General features: G+C 33.5%; 2 protein-coding genes across 3 annotated transcripts in view; one reads left to right on the top strand and one right to left on the bottom strand.

The window, feature by feature from the left end:
- The window catches only part of LOC127857767 (neuropeptide FF receptor 2-like), a 48,712-nt gene that overhangs the window by 4,703 nt on the left and 20,617 nt on the right, over positions 1-23,392 (top strand). The window lies entirely within an intron of this gene.
- LOC127857751 (uncharacterized) lies at positions 14,050-22,691 on the bottom strand. Of its 2 annotated transcripts, none has more exons than XM_052394413.1 (4): positions 21,005-22,691; positions 15,019-19,155; positions 14,575-14,730; positions 14,050-14,427 (listed from the first exon to the last, which is right to left on the bottom strand). In XM_052394413.1, exon 2 carries the CDS (start codon positions 17,483-17,485, stop codon positions 16,349-16,351), a length of 1,137 nt encoding a protein of 378 aa, XP_052250373.1. In that variant the 5' UTR covers positions 17,486-19,155; positions 21,005-22,691; the 3' UTR covers positions 14,050-14,427; positions 14,575-14,730; positions 15,019-16,348. Both variants share the same exon structure in this region, with proteins under 2 accessions (XP_052250373.1, XP_052250378.1).

Raw genomic sequence — 23,392 nt, 5'->3', positions numbered from 1 at the left:
ATGTGTTAAATTAAAGATGTTGTCATGTGTATATACACATACATTTTCAGAAAAAATCATAATAAATGTAAATAGGATAAATCTAAAACAAGGTGGATCTATTGATCGTTTTAATGTAAATCAAAATGTTACACGGATTCCTAACAATTCTGAACATGATTTGTCAACACTATAACTTACCGGTAATCTGACAAATAACCCCACCCCCTCATTTGTATGGGAGAAAGTATCTTACTCATAAATCCTGTATTAAGAAATGTTTTAATAAAATGTGTGGTTGCACGAACCAAGTGTATGCATTCTACTAGAAAGTATTCCATTTTGACTTTTGCGAGGTAGGACCTCGATATTGCCGTCTTCAAATACAGCCTGGTAATATGTGGTAATGAAAGGTCAAAACACATATTGAAATAAATAATCATCTATCATATCCGATGTGTTTGTCATCATAGGCAATTGTTTATCGACACTACTGTGTCAACAGCAGAGAACTATACGCAACAATGACCGCATCAACATTTAATTGATTTGTTCAGCCTAATAAGATTTAAATGTAATGTCAAAAACACAAAAATATGGAATTTTGAGCAATTATGGCATTTATAGTAATTGAAGCGTTATTGTATAGATTGCTTTTCATAATTTTATCTGATTGATAGACCGTTATCGAAACACTCACTTAAATTATAGCTCGATTTCTAAATGAACTCAATCGCCCATGCCAGTCGTTATCGATTAACATTACAGCAAGAACAGAAAATAAACTTTGCAATATCGATTGATCATATCTGACATAGCAATACAGTGTTGGAATTATATTTTTTTTAATTATTTAATGTTCGCTCGTTAGTAGATGTTCAATGTTTCACCTGATAATGTTTCTTGAATGCCATTACTGTATAATTTACAAACTTTATTCGTTGCATTATGCGATGATTAGATACCGGAATCAATGCAGATGATTTTTCAAAATAAAATCGTGCCGAAATATTGATATGCACAGCATTCATACAATGCAACTCAAGACCCTATGATTGGAGAATGTCACTGATTGTCAACAATCCATCAACAATGTACAATGGCATATGTACACTAAAGCTAATTATTCACGTCAAATGTTACACAGTAACCATACAACAGTATCAATATCGATAAACCACGTGCATGAATGCCTTAAATTACTCTCAGGACTGGCGTTTACATTTGATAAGCATTTATAGTGTGGTAATATTTAAAACAAACGTTCCAACCCTAGTAGTTATAGACGTTGCTTAATATTTGTATGGTATATTATTTAAGGAACAATACAAATTGTTCTATATGTAGTACTACGTATTAAAAGAAGCTCTCGGGAATCTGTTTCAAGTGCGGTCATCCCTAAAACGTTAATAAAATTGTTTTTGTTCGTTATTTTTGTCTTACATAACGTCTACTTCAATTTAATCGCAGTGACTAACAATTTGATTCAGTTTAGCACTATATAGATAGATTTCATTCGTTCGTTTTGCTTGTAAATACAATTCTTATCCATTTATATGTTGGTTTATTAGTTCCATTTGACTGTTCGACGGTTATCACGAATCAAGACATCTTGCGGTCCAGGTTTGATAGTTATGGCACAGAGTACACTATTAAATTTACAGTACATTATTGAGTTATCCCCCATTCGACTTGTTCTATTAGTCATACTTTTGTACACAGGTTGGTGCGAAATGGTAATTCCTAATGCATTCGTGTATCAGTTGTTAACATATTTGCTGGAAAAATAATACTGTCTTCGTTTAACAAAATATATCTCTTGGTGTAATCGTAACATCAATGTCATATACATATAAATGAAATAAAAAAATCCGTTCGATTATACAGACATACAATTCTAAAATGTGTACTCAACTATTAAAACAAATCGCCGATACATTGACTAGATAAAAACTTTATAAAAAATAGAGTAAAATAATTATATGACGCCAATGCCAAAAATGTTTCCCCTTTAATTGCATCATACAAGTTATTTTCGAGCTATGTCAGCTAGAGATCTACAATTCCAACCGAAATTTATTGCAGAAATATATCAACTCAAATGCACAAGTTATAACTACGAACATTTAATAATAATAATAATAATAATAATAATAATAAAATCTTTATTTAAAGAAGATAGACTTGTTAAGAAATACATCAGATGAAATTCCATAATATGCAATTTATATAATACATTTCTTATTTTCAACAAGGAAATTTGATCGGGCTCAAGGAAGCAATAAATATTCAGTTAGAGATTAGCCCTGTGTTGCCATTATTTACTGACGTGATATAAAACTTATTTTGTCTGATCGTTAATTTAATATAGATATGGACACGTATAGCTCGTCTAGTAAATGTTTTTTTTTGCATCGTGCTATGTTATTATCGAACAACATTTATTTTGGTAGCATACAATATTTACACTTCAAAGAAAACAAATGAAGTATTATGATCTGTATTTTAAAATAGAGCAAAATTATTGTTTAGTATTGATTGTCAAAAGGACGTGATCCATATCGAAACTTCAGGGATATTAAATTTACACGAAATCAATAATATAGGAGTCCTGTTGCAATATTTCTTTATGTTTTGTGGTTAAAATGCCATAATGAGATACGAACACTAATTATATCGTTATGAACAGTAAATATATAGCTTTTAATCAACTTAAATAGTCACCACTAAACATTTCTGTTCCCTGTCCTTTTAACATGCCATGCATGATTTAACGTATAATGACCACAATTCGTTAACATTTCTTTGCAACAATTTTATCAAAAGTAGTCATACTATTATTTTTAGAGGCTTATATCAGAATCTCAAAAAATAACTATTCAAACATATATTATGTACTTTAAACTCGTCTGTAAATATCGTTCCTAAACGATGGAAATGCCAAAACAACTTAGTTTAGCTACAACCAAAATCACCCAATGACTTAAAACAGATGATGTTTTAAGTAGATCATGCATCTACCCACTGACATAACATAGATGATGTTTTAAGTAGATCATGCATGTATTATACATAAAATATACCCATCTAATAGTGTTATTTAAATTTGTATACTTTAACATACATTCATTTTTTCTTCCAAATAGAGCAAAGTCAATAACACCGTATGCAAATAACACACATTTTGTTTGACAGTTATGGCTTTATTTATGCAATACCGTCGCCTTTTTTGTGTAAATGTTTCAATTCGCATACATTTTTAACGCCCAACACCCATTTATGCAAAGTAGAGGAACTTTATCAGATATAGTCTATTTTGGAACATACTTTGTATAAATGCAATACTATACAAAATATTTTGATATTGCTTCCATTTTTTTCGATAAGAGACTGCTGAACGTAAACCTACAATACAAATCGTATTAGCACTTTGTTTTTGAAGGCTTTTATTTTTCAAAATAAATAATAGAAAACGTTTGCACTATACCTTTATACGAGTTTGTTATGAATTAGTTCATTTTGGATGTCATCCATGTAAATTTATGATATTATCAAAATAGTGGTTTTGAAAAATCGATTCATGTGTGTTGGGATATTAAAGGTATTGTGATGTAAGCAATAGATACTGGTCAATTAATTAGAATTGTAATGGTTATGGAATTGAAAAATTCTTTTAAGCGAGTACAAACGATATTAGAAATATTTATTTCGAAGCAGATATAACTGGGATAAATAAGTAAAAACAAACTCGTAAAAGTTTAAAAGATGTTGTGCCAGAACAAGAATCGTATACAATTTCAAATAATTTGCAGTTGTTCAGACGAACATTTTCTTACAAAGTATTTGTTAAATTCCTACTAGGCTGCGCAAAAATGTTAATTTGAGACGAACGTACTAGTTGAGTCTTCAACAATTAAAACTTAAAGTGAATACATCGGCGTGTACATTGCCCTGTATAAGCATTTGCTTACTCGTAAAATAATAAAATAATTAATATATTGTATTAAACATTCCATGTCCGTAATCATATATAGGTTAAAATTTGCGACACTATAATGCTGAAATTAAAATTGCAAATTAGGATTATTCATACTTAAGTCTATAACATGTCGTGAGACAGTTATTTTCTATTCTAACACTACACGCGACTTGTTTTCTATAGGCAAAGAAGGAGATCAAGTGTCGGTTATTCTGCAATAATTATGGGCGGAGCGATGTTTCGAAGATAGTCCCGAATAAATAAAGAAAATATTGCAGTAAAATGCATTTGTAAAAACCCCCTCTAAAAGAAATGTAACAAATGTAGCATGTACATATACAACACATTGTATATTTGGTGATAAGTGAAGTGGCATACCCACGCCTACGAAAAATGTTATTTGTTAGGAAACGTAATTAAGAAAACATTTATAGCATGTCAGCTTTTCAATAGCATTAATAAACGTGACGTCATTTAGTTTCTAAGATTTTTGTTCTAATTAAAGTGACGTCATTTGTAAAATATTCATGAATAAAAACGATGCCATATGTTTGTACAATTCAATGACGTCACTAAAAAGTGAATTTTGTACTAAGAAGGGCGGAGTATTGAACAATATAGTTCACGTCGAAAAGCTTGAACCAAAACAATCAGAATCGTGTAAGAATCAAAATTATATTTTTCTATGATAATTTTTTGTCAAATAACCCACAGTAAGGAGTATACTAGATTCCTGTTATCAAATCACGAGTGCGCATCTATACTCCTTACTGTGGGGTATTCGACAAAACACCATGATAGAATATATATTAATCCTTAAATGTATTTTACTGTTGCAGAAACGGTAGATCACGGTAATTAAATGATGCGACGTTAAGTGCCAAAACACAGAGTAAATAATGATAAAACATTCCTTGAACCATAACTATGCCTTTGAAGCACGTTTGAATTGTGTTTATTTTATATTTCGACTGTTTCGTAACAATGTCAATTATGCAAGTAAGAAAAAAAATTGTTCTTTGATTTCCATCAATAGAAGTACGTAAAGCACGTCATTTTTATTTAAACAAATGCAAGGTCTATGTATGTGAGCACAAATTAAATTCAAACACACTATAAAACAACGTGTATTCTTCTCTGATACACTTGTAGGATTTCTCAACCAATCGGATAGTTTGTGAACATGTTCTGACAGTTCTGAACAGATAATATTAATGTAATCTACGTGTAACATAATACTTATTGTTCATTAATGATGTGTCCAGCATATTTAAAAAAGTAAACATAATTCCGTTACTCATACGAGTAAACGTATCAGTATTGGCATAAACTTGTTCAGTTTATTTCAAATGACGTCAATATGAGTTACGTAATGATACCATATAAAAAAAGGTTATTTTATTGTTTATGAGAACCATCCTGAAATACTCACTAAATCATACAAATATAACTCAACGGTCAATAGATACCTATAATAATTATCATGTCTCTTATTTACGAAGTGACCGCTCGGCAAACAGTTTGACAGTCTCCCCGAAACTGAAACGTCTTGTCCATCTTTTGATTAGAAATACGCTTTTGTTGGATATCTTAGTACGGAGTACTATAATCTGGGCCTTGATTTAACATAAATCATTATGTATCCTAAGTTTCAAATGGGCAAACATGTAATTCAAAGTTTGCTCTACTTAAGAAATATGAATAACATGTGTAAGGGCATTTGGGCTCAAATATAGTAGATTGTTAATATACCACGCAATGTAACGGATGAAAACCCCTGTTAAATAAAATAACTAAAATCATGTGTAGCGTTCCGAGTCCGTATTAATAGTTTTGGTTATTTAATGTGAATGAGGGGCATTACTTAAGACCTTATGGACACTTATGTAGACAATTAATCAGAGAACCGATGTAAACAAGATGATGAAGAATTCAGACTGACTGAATGTGATTGATAATTCTTCTACAACGTACATCTTAGATCTGACTAGAATGCTGGTTTAAACGCATGCACAACAACATTTAACAAATTGAACAATTAAATGTACTCGTGGAACTATTTAAGAATTAAGGTGCCAGTATATACATCGGTCGTTAGATTGATTTCAGCATATTACGAAGTATCAATAAAACCTCTAACACATGAGTGTACGTAAAATATGGTGATATTAAGTCTAGACGTTACATTCCCAGTATAGTTATATCAGTTTTATAATTAATAGTAAGGTCAACATTGTGAGATCGAAGAATGAACTCAACTCAATCGCAACAATTAACACACGTTGACAGAACTGCCATTACTGTATTGGGAATGTTACATCAGTCATGTTATCTGAACGAAATGTAACTACATTACACTATAATGGCCCATGCAGAGGATATTATTACCATTAAGGTATCTTATCCAGTAAACCATGGCACAATGTGACCCGCTAACGGTGTTGAACGCATAATAATGTAACCAGACAACATCACAGCAATTCACAAACTACATGTTTGGCATTGATAATCGTGGATTGGCAAAGTATTATTCTGTTTTTTACGGTATTTACGACAATTGCACTTATTTGGAAAACGGATGTTTTTGTTAGCATCGACTCGTACTGTTTTCATGTCACAGTGACGGTAAAAATCGAAGAACACGCCATCAATTGGTACATTTTATCACCTCTGAAAGCGATAATGCACAGAATTTGTACTACGGCGCTTTGCGTGTTTAAACTATGAGAAAACAGTTATAAACAGAGAACGTTCATGTACAAGCAAAAGGTACTATTATGACTTAATCCACTAAAATGCCTATTGATATAGAACAACAAAATATTGAGATTTAATATTTTAAGAAAACAAAAACCAAGAGACTTTGGCGATATTTAAAATAAAAATATAGATATAAAATATAATATATCCTTAGAAGAATTTACCATTTTTGAAAACTTCAGTAGCAAGATTGATTTTAATTGTTATAATGAAGCAGAAGATTTTTGTTGCATCAATGATTTTGATTTAGAAAATTATGCTTTCACAGAACGTGACGTATCTGTTGAAGAATATTACATTGAAATTAAACATTTTAAGCAAAATAAATAATCGGCTTGTGGTTTAATATTGAATTAATATTTTCTTGAATGTAGTAATTTTTGCCTGAACATGTGTGCGATGTGTTGAACAGTATCGGGATTCTTTATCGATACATGGTTAGAATGGGTTATATTTGCTATGCATACAAGGCTGCTGTTAATGATGTGAATAACTATAGGGAGAGGGATTCATTGTGTACGGTGTTTTTCGAACTTATTAAGCACTATTTTAAACAAGCGCATTGATTTCTTTCCAAGTAAAACAGTACAAGTAACACTTATATTTCTACTGCGCAGTTTTGATTCGGAAAAGTTATTCAACTGTTGATGTTATTCATTAATTTGTTTACATTGTACTAATATTATGTGAATGAAAATAAACGTCGATACTTCTACATGTTTTGATAGTATATACCGCAATGTATTATGGTTGAACGTGTATAAGTCTGTTATACAATCTAAAATGCTTAGAAAAGTGAATGATATGTATGTAAATGTTAAGTACCGTGTTAAATCATGTTCGTATTTTTCATATTATATTAGTTGTTCGCTCCGACTTAGGCAATGGGAGGTGCTGTCGCCGAATTTGATTTCTTTATTTGTTTAAGACCTTGATTTTTACATACGAGATAACACTTATACTGTTTGAATTTTCATAAAATTGTGTTTTCTGATGACATGGCTAGTCCAATCATATTTATATAAATAATATTTAAACTGCAAGTCTTGGTCGTTTTGAATTAACTTGTCCATAAATAATTTTAATCCATCAGCTATTACTCTTGATTTTGTATAAGCTTGAGTTTGTGCAGTAGATACATTTCCACAAAAGCAACGATCATTTCAGGATCTGAAAACAAAGGTACCAATGTTAGTCCAGAACATTTTATAAAAATCAGCATTGAAGCCAGAACTGCCTGGGCTTTTATTAATTGACATATTTTTAAACAGTTGAAGCTTTATATATAGTTTATATACTTTAAATTGAAATGACCTCAGCCTGGGTAAAAGTGTTACACTTAGTTCTTTTTACATAGTTGTTAACGTATTCACTATTACATTCATTTTTTTTTCTTGTAGAGACTGATAATATATACTGTTATATACATGTTTGGTCAGTTCTTTCCCTATCATTTTCATTTGTAGTTTATATATAGTTTTCGTTATTGAATTATATTTTTTCTAGGCTGCAAAAAAAATTAGATGGCTTTTCACCTTGCATAGTCCACTGCAATATGAATCTAATCATGCATCCTTTTAATTTTGTGCTCTAAATTGTTTTATTTGTGATTTCAAATTGTCTAGTTATTTTATATTCTCATTTGAAAAGTGTTCTTCCAATTCTTTAATTTCAGATACTTTCTATAAGTTTTGATTTCATTTTTTATAAGACCCATTTAATTGATTTGCCTCTAAATTCCATCAGGAGAGTTTCAAGAAAAAGTTGATCACTTTTATTTAACTGTAATTCTCTGTCATGAACTTTAATGAACATTAATATTAAGATAATAGTAAATGAGTAGTGAGTATTGAAGTTTAATATTATCTATTTGTTTTGTGTATTTCTTGTACGTACTAAATGTCTGACAGAAGAGAACTATAATGTCCAATTTAATACTTGGTTCAATTTCAGTGGATTAAAAGTATTGAAAAAATGTCAGATGTGATTAATAATAGGTCCAGCCTGGCCTGTTGTTATGTTTTTGTTCTACGCCAGGTACATCTCTTTTTCACTGATTATGATGTCAGAAGTGATCAACATGATTGCATTAGTTAATAAAATCTAAAACTTTATTGCAAGCCTTAGGGTTATTTATAATTTGTAATTGAAATAATATACATAGAGGATATTTTTTGGATTCGGTGAATTATCGATTTTAATTCACGAGTGATCATAGAAAATAATATTTTCACGAGTGGCGCAGCCACGAGTGAAATTATATATTTTCTATGATCACGAAAAAATTTAAATCGATATTCCACCGAATCCAACACATTTTCTTTTTATTTTATGCTTTTTTCACCGTTTATATACACTGTTAAAGAGTTTAACTTAAGAATTTCGCTGGGATAATGACGTCATTTCGTCAAAAAAATGACGTCACTTCACAGTAAACAGTAAAAATTATCGATAATTTTCACTGATAATTTTCACTGTTTGAAACAGTGAAATTATCAGTTTTAATTCACTGATATTTCTCTATACACCACCGGAAAGCATAAAATAAAACAGAATAAATAACAAGGTTAAAATCACCACATATGATACATGAATCATTTTCAAATATTTCAATAATTCAACTATATCAGTAAAAAGGAGGAGGAGTCATTATTCCGAATAAATGGTATTGTACATATCGGTGGTAAAATGGGTATCCTGCAGACAATATAATTAAATTAATGTGATACCACCATCCCCAATAATGTGATTTTTTTTATTAGTGATTTGTCTTTTCGTATGCAAAAGATGTCTACTATTAATATCTACCAGTAAGTACTAGATCGTGTTATAAAAGCAATCACAATAAGTAACCGTGTTTTCTCACCAAATTTAATATTGTACATGTGGGATTCTATATACAGCTTCAAGCCATACACAGAGTCGACAAGTGAATCTTAGATAAATGCGCGTATAACTGTGATGCCAAAACACGGCCGTTAATCACGCGCGCCACCTCTTTTTTGCGATGCATTAATAAATGAGCCAATGCTACTTCCGAGGTGGCGCTAATGAGCGGATGTTATGAAACAGTACGGATAATTGTACAAGGTGAGTAGGTTTTTTATGTTTTTTTCGACATATTTCTCATTATTTTAAAATTCGGGCAATGTAGTGCGATTCAGCGAAGATTTGTTCATCTACAAATGTACAGACACATACAATCACAGCCCATTTGGAAACGTGAGGACCTTTATAAGTTGTTGCATGGTGAAGTTCTAAAAATAAATCTATGTATTTTGCCTGTTTGACGATCAAATGTCTATCCAAATAAATCTATAATGGCATCAAACAATTGCTTCGAAGACGTACAAGTTGTTGCATACACAAATACACTGGCTTCTGGCCGATCTTTTTGATAATTATGACATTTTCAAAAAGAGATGGAGCCAATGCATAGGAGTTGGCGCTCAGGACAGGAGGTGGCGCCAATGCACGGTATAAATTTACAGTCGTATGACAATTGCATCGTCGCACGAATTAAATTTGATACATAATGTTCATTTCTAAGATGTTAATATTAAAATTCATAAATAAACAACTTTATTAAGACGTCAGCTACCTAAACATTTGATACGATATATACCCAAAATATGTAATATACTCAATAAGCCTAAAGCTAAATTATCGAAATTATCAAAATATAACTTATACACCAAACGAGTGTTGTAAACTAATGCAAATGCTTGATTCACTAGTCTAAGGTCATCGAACCTTAATTAGGTTAAAATATGTCGTTTGTTCCCCCTAAAATTCCAAAAATGCTCTGTCGTATTCGTTCCTTTAGTTATTACACTCAAATTACTTTCCAGTTTGAAAGTACATTCAATGACAGAAATCTCTGTGCAACACATGTTTATTCATAATTATGTTGACGCTTCATTACTGTTTCAATTATGTTTCATTATGATCAAATTAAGAAAGAAGATCGAGCACGCAACATAGAATACCACACACATATTGTATGGTCGGAATCTAAAGTTAGGGTTATTCTTTTTAGTAAAAACAAACATCTTTGTTTTTTACGACTTGCGTAGTTGGTAGGATGCAGTTGAAACGCTAAGCAATAGTGCACATTAATATTTAAGCATGAAGTTCAAACTTCGTTTTATCAATAAGGACCGGTATTTACGAATTTGCCCATATACATCGTATTCACCAATTAATAGCTTTCTCTTTAGTTGAGCAGGTTATCCGTAAAATTATGTTGATATACGAAAGTTACAACATCAACCGACTTATGTATCATTTGCCTATCGTCAAAAAGTTGATGTTGCTAGTGATTGCTCACATAAAGCTTACAATTTACTGGGCAGTATCTGGGACACCTTGTTTCAGACGCACTCTGTGTTGATGACGTATACACATATTACTATTGCCCAGTTATATAAGGAATCAAACTGCGTACGTTTTTCAAACTGTTCTTTTCCTGACTTTTATTGGAATTAACATTGTTAAGGTAAACTATATAACATATAGACGTTTCTATGTCATAAATGACAAGACATAAATGTTAATTCTTTAACACATGTTGTATTAACAAAGTATATTCTATAAATAAAGAAGAGTTCTGAGGAATTATGTAAGTAAGTTAAACTTCAGCGAGAATGCAGTTTTCGGGAAGTAAACGTATTTGAAACCGCAGGTGGTTAGCCTGTGGCTGTGATATTCATTAGTTAAACATTATTTTGAATGAAAATTATCAAATTATAGCGAAACCAACTTCTCTGAAAAAACATTTCACTATCAAATAAATGTTTTTCTATTACACTGACGTTGTTTAGAGCTCGATTGATTATCACAAAATAATGACGCTTTTTGTTTTTCATTTCAGCACGGACATGAATAAAGGAACTAAAAAGAGATATGAATGCAAATCGTGTAACAAGTCATACACCACAAACAGCAGGCTGAATTTCCACGTCAAAAATGTACATCAAACGGCTATAAGACGAACTATGTGTTTGGTATGCAACAGGCGGTTTAGTTCCCTGTACAACTTAAAAGTACACCAGCGATATGTTCACGCGGGTATACAAAAGCGTCAAGCGTGCAAAGAATGTGTGAAACGCTTTTCATCGAAGAGGGATTTGGCTGACCATTGTCGTCAGTATCACGGCGCGGAGAAACTTACTTGTGAACTTTGCCATGCAGAATTCGGCTATATCCGAAACCTTAAACGCCACGCGCAGCATTGCGGTGCGGATAAAAAGAAAACGCATACATGTGATGTTTGTCAAAAAATGTATAGATCAAAACGGGCCCTAAATGTGCACACCAGAGTAAAACACTTGGGCAGCATTTGCATTTGCCAGATTTGCGGCAAAAATTTCGAGAGGAAATACTCACTTTCTCGGCACTTGAAAAATATGCACAAGAATTAACTTTTCAATAGTAGCGATTTACCAAAGTTGTTGATTTTTTTTTGTATTTATGTTATGTTTTGTTGCCCTAAGTAGGGATTTATCAAAGTTGTTGACTTTTTGTATTTATGTTATGTTTTGTTACCCTTAGTAGAGATTCACCGAAGTTGTTGCTTTTTGTATTTATGTTATGTTTTGTTGCCCTAAGAAGGTACTTACCGAAGTTGTTGATTTGTTGTATTTATGTTATGTTTTGTTACCCCAAGTAGGGATTTATCGAAGTTGTTGATTTTTTTTTGTATTTATGTAATGTTTTGTTACCCTAAGTAGGGATTTACCGAAGTTGTTGATTTTTTGTATTTATGTCATGTTTTGTTGCCCTAAGAAGGGATTTACCAAAGTTGTTGATTTTTTGTATTTATGTTATGTTTTGTTATCCTAAGTAGGGATTTACCGAAGTTGTTGATTTTTTGTATTTATGTTATGTTTTGTTACCCTAAGTAGGGATTTACCGAAGTTGTAGATGTTTTGTATTTATGTTATGTTTTGTTACCCTAAGTAGGGAATTCTTTTCCACAGTGACGGTCACGGGTTAGTGTATCAAGCTGTAATTACAGCTGTATATTTTATGAAAGAATCAGAGAAGCATTTTCATATTTTGTTATTTTCTAGAATATCATTTATGACTTTGATAAGTTCGATTATTTTCAGTAATTTATTATGTTAAGATCTTCACACCCCGTTATATAAGTTTGCTCATTTATATTGCTGAACTGTATCGAAAAAATAGTTTATTTAATTGATAACGTTTGGTAAATATTATATGTTAATTGAAACAAGTCTTCACCGTTACCACTTTTATTTACGATATCAAATGGTTGCTAGGCAGCAACGTGTAACTCAATATTGTTTTCGTTACTGAAATAAAGTATAAAATACTTTTCTGCGTATTAACAATCCAAATCCGTTTTCACCAGCACATTGTTAAATTGGAGACTTACAAAATAAACTGAGGCGGAAAAACGAAATGTAATGCGTTTACTATGAAGTATTTTGTTACAATACGACGCATTTCGTTTTCAAACTTCAGAGACCCAACAGTTTATAGCAAATTATTTAATATTTAGTTTAAGTATACTAATGTGCTGGTGAATACTGGCCTGTGTAGTAAACATGGCGAGATGTAGTTTTTTGGCAGTCCGTGCGGCTTTGCCAGTAGTACTAGAAATACAGTTAAGCATTGAACTACAAATCCGAGGATCGCTGGTTCAAGTACCGGCCCGGAAACGTAACGTGTGGAGGTTGGTGATGCAATACATTCTACATTTATTATATATCTGATAAAAGTTTGGCAGTTGCTCGTCACGGCATAAGTAAGTTCACTTAGTACTGGTAAACCCAGGAAAAGAGTGCGTATGATACCTGACGCTCGACAAGTCATTTCCGGTCCATGTACTTTTTTAAAGTACCCCGGGTAACTTAAGAAAACTACAAATGACCCGGAGTACGGAAAATATTCTTAAAAGTATCCCATTGTATGACCGCGTGCCTGTAAGCGTATTTTCCGTGCCCGGGGTACATTTTAGTATACTTCAGAGTACCCGCGGTACTTTTCAATAGTCGCTAGGCCAACAACAACCAATTGAGACAACAACAATTGGAGATCGTCAGCTCAGGAACTACTTAAAGAGTAGATATATCCCATTTACATCAAGTATACAAAAGAGTATCCGGGGTACGGAGAATAGCTAAAAGATTCCCTCGAATATGGCCGTATCCGGGATCCATTGTGGTGAACTTAAGACTACCCGGGGTTATTTAAGTAGTACCTGAGCCGTCAATTACCAATGTAACACCAAACTGACTGTCGTGATAAGACTGTATTATTTTTTAAAACGTCAAAAAAAGTACAAAACAACAACAAACGAAACGGTTTTAGCAGAACCATTAAACTTGTACAGCTCACACAATGATTAAATATGTTATTTACAGCTTAAAGTGTTTTTTTAATGCTAAAGTGAACAACAGTTTTCCATTTGATGAATTATGCGCGACATGCATTGCTTATAACATGTATCTCAGTTATTACTTTTCATTTGCTCAGCACTTAGGCATTGCTGTCAAAGTCATGATCACCAACACGATATGCCAATACGTTTAGAAGGTAACATTTTTGCTTCGTTAATTTTGTATCCGTACTGTGCTCGAATGGGTTGCTCACCCCTCACAGTGCTCGACGAACTCGGTTGATATATTTTTTCTTTCTTTAATAATCTGGCTCGGGCTTGGGTGTCAAAATAATGATCCCTGAAAATAAACATTAGAAGACATGATAATTCAAACTATAAATTTGGTGCGGTTTTAAAAGCACAGGCTGAATATAAAACAAGAACATAATGTGATTATTTACAAACAACGGAATAAAAAAAAATAAAAGAAAAGACAGCAACTTACCTTGGAACTATGCATTGAATATATATATTTTCCCGGCAATTGCAAACTACTTCAGGGCGGCGTTCTACTGGATTTGCTACAGATGTAGGGCTTGTAGGCATATCGACAGTCGGATTGGGGTACGCTGCATCACGTTTAGTCTTAATGAAGATGTTTCTGAAATTTAGATTACCGAGTATGAACACCATAGAATCTACATACTTAAACGTTTCATGCATGTCCGTCAGTGCAATGTTACTTTATTTTCTGAAAATAAACCGACACATTCGTTTATCAAAATGATTGAAACTGTTAATAAAAACTGTTCACCCTAAGAAAATATTATCTTTCAGTAACAGCGTTACGTATAGTCCGTTTATCTGTGTAATTAGTAGTAATGTGTGATACATGAAATTCAATAAATGTGTGATACATGGAATTAAATAACACTTAATATCTAAGTACCGTGAATCTTCCATTTTCATTGAAGTTATTGTTGTGAAGTCCGATATATGCTTCTGGACTCCGCTTGAACTTAGTATCCCTTGACCCCAAGGATCTGTTTCTTGCATTGACGAGAAGAACGACTCGCTACAAAGTGTGTTGGGTGCACGTACGCAGTACGTCCCAGAATTCGCAAGGGCATATAAGTACAGTTTGCCTTCTTGACTTGTTCGTAATCCTTCATACAGGATATGAGACATGCCCTTTATGTAGTTTCCGTACGGCGGAAAAGCTCCAAAATTGACGTCTTTGTTAAGCCATTCAATTAGTGCCAAACGTCTTTTGCATCTTTCGAAAGCCGGTATTCCTGGCATGTCATCGGCTTCAAATAAACCTTCCCGAATCAATTTACACAATTCTGCTTCTTTTATAAATCCGCCTTTAGTCATCTCTTCTTCTACTGCAATGCTGACCATTGTTTTGGCCAGTAGTTCTTTCATCTGGTCAAGTATCTTCCCATCAGTAACTTCAATAACGGATGGATGCAACACGTCAGGTTTAGTCTTAGAAACGTATACCCGATATCTTGTCTAAGCATAAAGCTTTCCTGAGGTTTGTACCTAAATGAGTTTTGTCATACGCATAAATTATAAAATCATCCATATTTGAATCAAATTCCGGAAGATAGTACGGTTCAAAATACACATCGTCGTTCTCCTGTGGCCCACAAACCTTAATTCGGTTGGCAACTTTCCCATTTGATTTCCAATTTGTTAGTTTTTCAGGCCATATGTACGTAGCATAAGCTATGTTTAGAGCTTGTTTAGGATAATTTGGTTTCCTTAGAACCGACATTGCTATTGTTTTTAAGGCTTTGGGTTGCTTCATTGTCTGTGTCCGTTTCGGTCTTGTGATCTTGTTTTCCTCTTCCATATCTGAGCCTAGAAGATTTCTTAGCTGAGTGAGTAAATAACATTTCGTAACATTTTTTATTTTCAGTTCATTTTCCGTTCCTATTAGTTTTAAGTTTAAATATTTTGAAACATCTAATAACTCATTTTTCAGTAATTGACTTGGATTAGTCATGAGCATATCGACCATTTGTTCTGGCGTTTTGTTCACCCATTTCATATGATTGTTTTGTTTCAACAAGTAGCATATTTCTTTCCCATCATTAAGAGTTAATACATAGCATTGACTCTTATTTTGCATTTCACGTAACGTTTCCTCAAATTCGTATGGTATTGTATCATCACAGTCGGGAATATTGTGAGCGTTTGTATTTGACATCGTGTGATCTGCAAGGTTATTAAACGGTTCTATAGTATGGTCATTGTTCGACTGTTGCTTGTCACAGTGATCCTCGTATTGAGTAAAAAACTAACGAGCATCTGCTACGTTTAACATTTGTTTCCATGTAATCCCTCGGCGTCTTAAGCTTGAACCCGTTGTCTATGCTTTCTATAAATGAACGACCGTTGTCATCAGTGTAGATTCTGTGTGCTATGTTGACACTTGAAATTAACTTAAGTATTTCGTTTTTCTTGAGTTTGCAAACCTCTGTCCAAACTTGTTTACTAAGCTGATGTGTTGTAAGTGGTTGTCCGTTTTTTCCTTGAACCATCAGTTGCACAAATTCGCCATCTGAAGACACAACAGGTACGTGTAATCCTCTTTGAATGCATGCATGAATGCAATGTTCGATCAACTTTCTGGCAATGTCCATAGGCAAACTATATCCTCTATAACAGTACATAACTGGTACTGAATGTGGTAGCTCTGGCTTCCACAGTCTGTCGAGGTCGGCAAGTAAATACACAAGCACTTGTGATGCATACATTCTTTGTAAGTTGTATACGTCATTTAATGTTTGTAAACATTTGTGCAACGACGTTATTAACTCTTTGTATGAAAATGACTTGGAATCGTTCATTTTTAATTGTTCGGAATGGGAGTTTTCAACATTTGTTCCAAAGAGAGACGGAAACTCTCCTAAATACTCGCAGTTCTTAGCATGTGTCTTTATATGTTCCTTGAGCACTTTTGTTTCTATTGGTATTCGTGTTGGGCGCTTTGGTACATCAGCTGTGTATATATCTCGTGCAATTTTTTCAATGGAAGAACAAATTTGTTCATTGGAAGGAACCTTGAATACTGTTGTACTTTCTGAAGTCCAGCACATATATATAGTACCATTGGTAGAACCTGTAACTTTTGCCTCTAAAACTGTCTGAGGGATGTATCTCGCAGGTACACTGTAATGCTGAAGACACCGCATTACAATTTCATTCAGTGGCGCTTTACCTTCAAAAGCATACTCTACATTTAATCCCGTATTATCACGAAGACTGCCATCCGGAGACACCATCATTTTATTTTCAATGTAGTATCCTTCTTCACAATAGATACTGTTCGGGAATAAGAACGGCATTACAATACCTGCGAGTGTTGCGATTTCGTGAGTCTCTGATGCAATTCCGTGATTCATCGCTTTCTTTTGTGCTTATGTCGAATTGTCGGAGTGCACACCACTTATAATGCCATCAAAGTGTGACTGACATCGTTTAAGTCCGTCTAAACCAATAGCCGAATACACTGTGCTTCCAGTGATTTTCATTTCATGTCTGTCCTTATACCATCTTTCCGTCCTCTGTTTTACTTGCTCTGTTGGCAGATTGTCAGCTTGCTCAATTTTTAACATCTTTACATTGTCAAGGTTATTAACATTCACACTTTCACCCCTATGTCTCGGAAATAACTTTAAACAACCATTGATGTACGCTCCTGTCTTGCATATAACAAATTGAACGTCTAGCAGACTAGCCACACAGTTATCTGTTAAATACAGCGTTGTTTTACAGGAATCAATCGCATACTCAAACGTTTTAGCCAGAGAAGAATTCTTGTGAATTTTTTCCTTATACTTGTGCAATGCCATTTCCTTGTTTTTCTTAAGCTGCCTTAAAGCCATAAGGTGCTTGGAGACAACTTTAAAGCATTTCATTATTTCCTGAAAAAGGTCACTAGTTACCTTATCATTCATTGATTTGCCACATTCCATCAGTGCTTCAATTTCTTTGATTTTTGCAGCATTGTCGAAACTATGGCAATATCAGAATCGAATTTCAGCTTTTTTTCAGACAATGGCTCTTTTTCAAACCCCAACAAATCAGCATCTGCGCCGCGCTTAATTTTCTTTCCGTCAAACATCAAAACATATGATATTGCTTCTTTAGAATTTTTCGCTACTAGATCTAGCATGTGATCAATTAAGCCGGTGCTCACGTCGCAATTTAATTCAAAGCCAAGTGGATTAAACTGTGATAACACACTATTACTTGGACATGCAAAGTTTATTTTTGACGAACTCGGATGCAGTTGAGAATGACCATGTAAAATACTTGTTTCGTGTTTTGGACCAGCCATAAAACGCAAAAAACGTCCCCCAAACAAGCGCTTTCCCAGCCAGAAAAACTTCATAGTTGTGTCATTATAGCGCATGGTTCTTACGTCTTCACAGTCAAACCATTTAACAACATCTAAAAACAATTGAAATGCAACATTGTCTAACGGAAATCGTCTACTTGATACTAAATTTAAAAACGAAACAATTTCCCCATCGACACTTTGCTCACGGAGGATCTTCATAGCGTCGATAAATAATGTGTACGTATTGTCATCTGCCGTGAATTCCTCACACGTAATATCCCTTTCAATGACCGATATGCTACCCGTTTCAGAGGCTACATCACCTTCCGCGAAAGACGTCATTAAACGCGAGTTTCCGAAGCTGTTTTCTGAGTATAGGTACGTCTCGTCTAATGAAGAATTAGTATTTTCTCTTCCAAAACTGTCATTTCTTTCTGACATAAAATCTAATTTTCTCGATTGCTTTACCTTTGGAAAAAATGGGGAACCACCTTGTTGTTTGATTGGTGACATCAATCTTGCTCTTTTATATAGCGGAGAGTTGAAAATGGTAAAACTTCTGTTAAGTGGTGTCTTACATGGAGTACTCGTGAAAACGCGTTTCATACCCGGGTTTCTTTCAGATGTTCTTTGTTGAAATTCAGGCTTCTTTCTCTTTTTACAAAGACTGTATCTTTTCCGTGAAGCTAGGACCAAGCCTTTCCGTTTCCTGCCCTTAAAAACTCCCATCTGTAAAAAGAGGTAAATATTAAGGCAGTGGCTAGTCGTACGGCCCCGTACGGATAGACAAGAGGCTAGCCGTACGGCTCTGTACGTATACCCTTATCTATGGAGATTGTCTAACCGTACGGCTTGTAAAGATTAGAATTATCATTCAGTGCTTTTAATCAGTAATAATTATTTTAAGCTCATACAAATTTAAAAATTCTTCATCTTTTACGGCACGGAGCGTATGTTGACAGGAGTTGAATCGAGTATTTGACCCTTACTGTAGTAAATACTATTTTATGCAAAAAGTAATCATCCGATTTATTGGTTTATACGTTATCTTGTTGCTTATTAATTCCTCTTTCAAAAATATAACTTTTATTATATTTCCGTTGTTATTTATGGATTTATAGCGCGTTAAACACAACAAATAAACATTTTATGTTTTACCCCCGCGCGTTTAACCGTATCGTAACTTAGTCACGTGACCGGTAGTTATCGATTAGCGAACATCGAGGCGCCGAGGTTATTCATTTTGATGTACCCACTAAAGTCTTTTTTTTTATTATACTTTCCTTTCTCGGCCGATTTTGACAAAGTATAAATCATTAGAAAGCCTAGGTTTCGTAGTTTTCAGATATATAAATATATATGAAGTTTTTCTTCTGATTTGGGCAGCCCGGCGAGTTATAACTTTAACTTTTGCAAATACCATACCGTTTAATTTATACCGATTTGTAGCGTTTATATTTGGAGTTCAGTTTTTAAAACTACATCTTGCTTAGGAGAATAAAATTCTGTATACGACAGAAAAAAGGGTTTAACAATGAAAGTAACTAAGGAATGAAGGCGTACGAAAGAAGCGCGCGATCCTAACGCTCCGAAAATTTGGAGGTTTAGAATCTTTGTTGACATGTTCGTACTTTATACCGATTTGTAGCATTTATATTTGGAGTTCAGTTTAAAGGCTAGACATTCGGAATCTGCACGTAGATCAATAATTAATCAATATATTTATGTGTCATAACAGCCGTACGGCTAGACAATCTCCATAGGAAAGGCTATACGTACAGAGCCGTACGGCTAGCCTCATGTCTAGCCGTACGGCTAGCCTCTTGTCTAGCCGTACGGGGCCGTACGACTACCCACTGCCAAATATTAATCACCAGTGACATACTAAATGAGATATAGAACATACTAACTTAGCGTAATATACTTATGCAGCTTGAACATATGCAACGAGCACTGGTAAGTAGTTAAGTTTTTAATATTGACCAAATACACGTTTCTTTATTTATACCATTCATGAAAATAGAAATAATAAAATAACATAAGTGAATGAAAAACATTAATTAGAACACGAACATACTCATTAAAATTCACCTGATAGTTTTTTTTATTTAACGAACATTTACTTTCAGTCCTATAATAATAATACGCAGAAACTGTTACATGAAATAGGTCACTTTAAAATTGCTGAAAATGTGCATTGGCGCCACCTCCTGTCCTGAGCGCCACCTCCTATGCATTGGCTCCATCTCTTTTTGAAAATGTCATAATTATCAAAAAGATCGGCCAGAAGCCAGTGTATTTGTGTATGCAACAACTTGTACGTCTTCGAAGCAATTGTTTGATGCAATTATAGATTTATTTGGATAGACATTTGATCGTCAAACAGGCAAAATACATAGATTTATTTTTAGAACTTCACCATGCAACAACTTATAAAGGTCCTCACGTTTCCAAAAGGGCTGTGATTGTATGTGTCTGTACATTTGTAGATGAATAAATCTACGCTGAATCGCACTACATTGCCCGAATTTTAAAAAAATGAGAAATATGTCGAAAAAAACATAAAAAACCTACTCACCTTGTACAATTATCCGTACTGTTTCATAACATCCGCTCATTAGCGCCACCTCGGAAGTAGCATTGGCTCATTTATTAATGCATCGCAAAAAAGAGGTGGCGCGCGTGATTAACGGCCGTGTCCTGGTGATTAGATTATGATCTTATAAATTATTAGACCACTTTGGCAGCAATATGTCGACTGCCAATCTCACTGAAATAATACTTATCTTAATTAGATTTGGTCTTACTAATATAATTAAACGTATCATAAAATGTAATGTATAAATGAATTGATTGCGTCCATCAAGAAATATATTTACTGATTGTTTATATGTAATAATATTTAACATAACTTCTTTATATATATACAGACGAAAGTAACCAGTATATGACGGTATATCGCAAGCCGTGTTTTAGATTCATCGATAAATCATTGCGTCGCTATTATCGCTAAAACTCTGAATTCGTGAACCATTCATTGCGTGTAGCATACAAATCGTTGTTAAATTTGTGTCGACTTTTTATATTCATATAAGCCGTATTAAATCAAACCATACTCAGAATGTGTGTCTGAATGGTTAGTCATACAAATAAAAAGCAAAGTAAATGTATAATAAACATACGTATTTGAAGTAAATGACTATTATATATGCAATACATCTCTTATGCATCAACAGGTTATCACTCCGAGCATGTGTAATAGGTCCGTTATTTAAGGCAGACGGCCAATTACAGTCAATAAGGTAAAGGACAAAAGGATCACCCCAGGAAACCCGATACCTTGTGAGTCGTGTAATACCATAGGGGACAAGTGCTGTGTATTTTGGCATGAACTTACGTAGGGTTAGTAAATTGCAAAAAATTAAAATTGTCTTAGTCCAGTTTGAAAAAACTGTGTATTAACATTGATAACAAAGGTATTGGCCTACGTGCAGAAAAAAATCCTGACAAATTTTCTTAAAAAATGAACGAAATGTGGCTCCCTGAAGTAGAAGATCGGGCAAAACGGACCATGTTCAGGCATTTAGGGGAAGAAAAACTGCTTTAATTTGCAAGCCACTACAATAATTAAAGGATTTATACAAACTTGGACATGTCTGCCATAACCTCTCAGCAGGGTTTCTCCAGAAATCTATTTGGGCCTCTACAAAGCAAAGAAATTGCAAACAAAGGCTGAAAATTTGTTTTTTTGTCACGAAAAAGAATTATAAAGTTACTGCCCACATAAGGTTTCCTGGTCTTCCCCAGATGGTATCCATGTTTTTCCAACATGGTCATTAAAAACGCAAATTTCTCCACAATAAATAGTTTTCTGGAGAAACCGGATACGAAACTGTGTGTGAACTAGTCTTTAAATTCAATTCAGAAACATTGTTTAATGGTGATTCTTGAAGGACTATAGTTAGTCTTATACTAAAGTTCTATTTTCATCTGCCTTTATCACATATCCTTAACATAACAATATATGTGCACTGACGAATAATCAGTTTATTATACATAGCCATTTACACGTACTCGGGTATCATTCACAATAATATCTTTATTAATCGGATTCTTGCTGTAAGATGTTTAAATTCGATTTATACGATTTGAATTTCTGCAAAATTAAAGGGCCTGTAAATAATCGGAAGTCACACAGTTAATTTAATTAAAGTGATATTATGGTCATTTTTCACTGTTGAATTGAGCTGAAAAGAATTAACAGGTCAAAAGAGTTATTTAAAATGTGGTTACTGACCAATTATCTGCTACTCATCTTGCTACCAGTTGTTTATAAAAAATATATTTTATATTCAATGTTTTACGTGAGTTACCCATTCCTGTATGCCGAAATGATCCGTAAAACGAAATTGTGTCTTTGTGTCGTATGAACGAATCTGCACTAAAACTTAATTTAGGTTCACGTCGTACATGCATGATCAGTTGTCAAACTAAAGTACGGTTGATATTCAAATGCATTATTTTTGTCTGTCCGTGATATTGTTTTAGAATGTTGATGCTGCATTAACAAATATAAGTGTATATGAAGTAAAAACACCAAAAATAAACAACGGTTGCGATAGACATCTATAAATTGTTAGATGCCCATAATATCACTTTAATCTTAGGTCAAAATAGCACTGAGGTTATTGAGCGAAAACAAGCGTTTGCCAATGAGAATTATCTGAATACTTTAGTAGGCTTCCATAATTAAGCATTTCTCGAATACAAAAAATAGCTATTAAAGATGATACCTGAAAAAAAAACGTAATTATTATTTACTTGTTTTGTTTTAATTGGACATTAAAGTTTAACCTCGTAGATTCTTTGAAAAAACATGCACATTATTGAATCTTAGACATGCCAGACAACAACATACACCATCACATGTTGCTTTGATTGATAATATGTGCTCGAGACTCAACAA

This window comes from Dreissena polymorpha, chromosome 1 (assembly GCF_020536995.1).
Source record: "Dreissena polymorpha isolate Duluth1 chromosome 1, UMN_Dpol_1.0, whole genome shotgun sequence".
In the NCBI taxonomy this organism is placed as follows: domain Eukaryota; kingdom Metazoa; phylum Mollusca; class Bivalvia; order Myida; family Dreissenidae; genus Dreissena; species Dreissena polymorpha.
The sequence above is the reverse complement of the archived record's forward strand: the minus strand, read 5'-3'. Positions and strand labels throughout refer to the sequence as shown.